The sequence below is a fragment of the Puntigrus tetrazona genome, chromosome 17 (genome assembly GCF_018831695.1).
Source record: "Puntigrus tetrazona isolate hp1 chromosome 17, ASM1883169v1, whole genome shotgun sequence".
Taxonomy (NCBI): domain Eukaryota; kingdom Metazoa; phylum Chordata; class Actinopteri; order Cypriniformes; family Cyprinidae; genus Puntigrus; species Puntigrus tetrazona.
In genome coordinates, this window is record NC_056715.1 from 675,568 (window position 1) to 678,067 (window position 2,500).

A 2,500-nucleotide genomic window follows, 5' to 3' on the forward strand; every position below is an offset into this window, starting at 1 on the left:
ATCTGGTGGTGGGACGTTTCTTCCGTGGGTCGGGGAACAGATGAGGGGCGTCAGGATTTCAAACAGACCCCATTGATCTTCACAATAAAACGTGGCTCCGGAAACTGCAAGACCCCAGAGCCATGTCGAAGAAAAGCGGCTCGATTTTGACGTCCTGGTAATAACAGGGTCTGAAATCTTTTGTTGCCGAGAGCGAGCCAGCGCTACGCAAATATTTAGTTTGATCGGGCGCGCGTTCGCATGCGTGTTCTGCTCCTATATGACAGATTCAGCCACCGTGAGGGTTTGGCTCCGAGAGGAGAAACAAAAAAAAAAACAAAACACCACAGCGAATCGGAGCGTGTAAAATAAATGCAGACGGCCGGCTCGGCTGATTTAAGAGGTCTCGGATTCGCCGGGCTAAAGGTTAAAACAATGAACGTTAAGAGCAGCTTTACTCCTTTTTGCAGCCACGGGGTGAAAGGTTAAATCCACCGCAGCGCGTCAGAGTTTGCTTCGTGACCTCTCGGAGATAATTCTCCCAGCCGGTTTCCAAACTCCAGGCGCCCCGCGAGCGAAAGCAATTACATGTGCAGTCGGCGTGCCAGTAAAGAGCAGGCCGCTTCCCGGTGATACTTGCTGGGCTCGGTTCAGGGGAATTCTGCTCCGGTACACTCAGTGTTTTGCTTGTGGTAACGGCATGACAAGGTGTAAGCCGGGGAGGAACGCTGTTTATCCCAGCAGTGAAAGCAACTGGCTTCGTGAGCTCGGTTATTTATTTAACTCGGCACAATCCTCATATCGCATTGCAGCGGTCGGACTCAGCGCGCTCCGTTTCAGGAGACTGGAAAAGCCGAGGAAGCGTTTGAAGGAGGTGGTGTTCCCGTTTGAGTCGCCTCCGATGATGATATTTATACTTAATTACAGATCGCACTAAAACCCTTTTCCAGATGCAAATGTCTTGAGCTGTATGTGTGTACCGGAGTGTCATGATAGATCCTTTATCTTTAGCTCTTCATCAGCGCATATACCCTTCAACCGTTATTATTAGCATTAATAAATGCAGCGTTATTATTGGCATTAATAAATTCACTTTCTTAAAAAAAAAAAAAAAGTCACTTTATTGGCCGCATTCTGCATATCTGCCGCATTCTGCATATTCATATTTATAAGAAATAACACATTTTATATATATATATATATATATATATATATATATATATATATATATATATATATATATATATATATATATATATATATATATATATATATATATATATATATATATATATATATATACTTTAAAAGAATTTTTTTAATTCACTATATTAATCTAAAAAAAAAAAAAAAATGAAAAGGTTTTTAAATAAAACACAAAAATAAAAATAAAATGCAGCAGGGAAAAATAATAATAATAATAATATTTAACATTAATATTCACTTAAAAAGGCAAATGTTTGTCTTTAAAATAATGTCCACTTCCTTATTATGTTTTCATATATGCAAAACAAATTAAAGTAGTAAACAATACAAAAAATAAAAAAAGAATATTTGACAATTACATTTGCTTTAATGTCTTAGTGCGCATTTTTTGTTTTTAAAAGAACATACACTACATTATTTAAAGGGATGAATTCATTGAAATAAGTAAATCAAATAAATATATACGGTCATATGAATTATTTTATCATGCACATTTTTTTCTCTTTAAAATAGCACCCAATATGCATGTACAGTAAGAAATATTAATATTTATAAATTAATAAAAAATAATAATAAAATAAAAATTAACACCAGTTTTAAAGATAATCTTAAATAATTTTATTGTATTTTTTTTTTTTAAAAACGATTTCCTTCTCACAAATTTATTAAAATACAAAACTGACATAACTAACCAAGTCTATTAAGCAGTGAAAACCGGCTTCAGTAATACGTCCGTCTATATAGAGAAGCACATGTGTGAGACTCACGAGGTTGATGAGCTGGGTGTGCACTATGTCCTCCACCAGGGCGGCGGTCTCGTGCAGCGGTCGGCGAGCGTCGCCCAGAGCAAACCTGAGAGACAAAGACACAAGCAGTGACCCACACGTCCATCCCACAACCCTTATTTCAGTTCAGACAAATAATCGAAAATGGATCCTCTGTTAATGCCATCACAGCGAGCAAATGTTCATAAAACGGCAATTAACACACAGTTAAGCCCTCGGCTGGGCAATAAAAAGGCATCAGCCATTCACAGCAATAGCCGACGCTCATTACAGAGGGCTCGAGTATCCGACGCAAGAGCTATTTACGAAATCCGAAGGCCTTTATTCACAGTTTTTCCCACACTGCGGCTGCCAAAGCTTCCCACATCGCAGTGTGCTTAATATCGACACAGTGGTTTCATCCAATAGTAGCGCAATCCACCGCACGGCCACAGACTCTCGCCTTTAAAAGAGCGGAAGATGGGAACTTCCACCAGCGGCTCAACGCTTTCGTTGGAAGAGGCTTCGTTCGAGAAACACAAACTGCATTT

The 2,500-nt window shown here is 38.9% G+C and overlaps 1 protein-coding gene across 3 annotated transcripts in view; it reads right to left on the bottom strand.

The window, feature by feature from the left end:
* Nucleotides 1–2,500, bottom strand: part of supt3h (SPT3 homolog, SAGA and STAGA complex component) — a 94,316-nt gene that overhangs the window by 44,071 nt on the left and 47,745 nt on the right. For all 3 annotated transcript variants that reach the window (XM_043262712.1, XM_043262713.1, XM_043262714.1), the window contains exon 3: nucleotides 1,953–2,037. In XM_043262712.1, coding sequence (XP_043118647.1) covers nucleotides 1,953–2,037 — 85 coding nt within the window. The remainder of the gene's footprint in view (nucleotides 1–1,952; nucleotides 2,038–2,500) is intronic.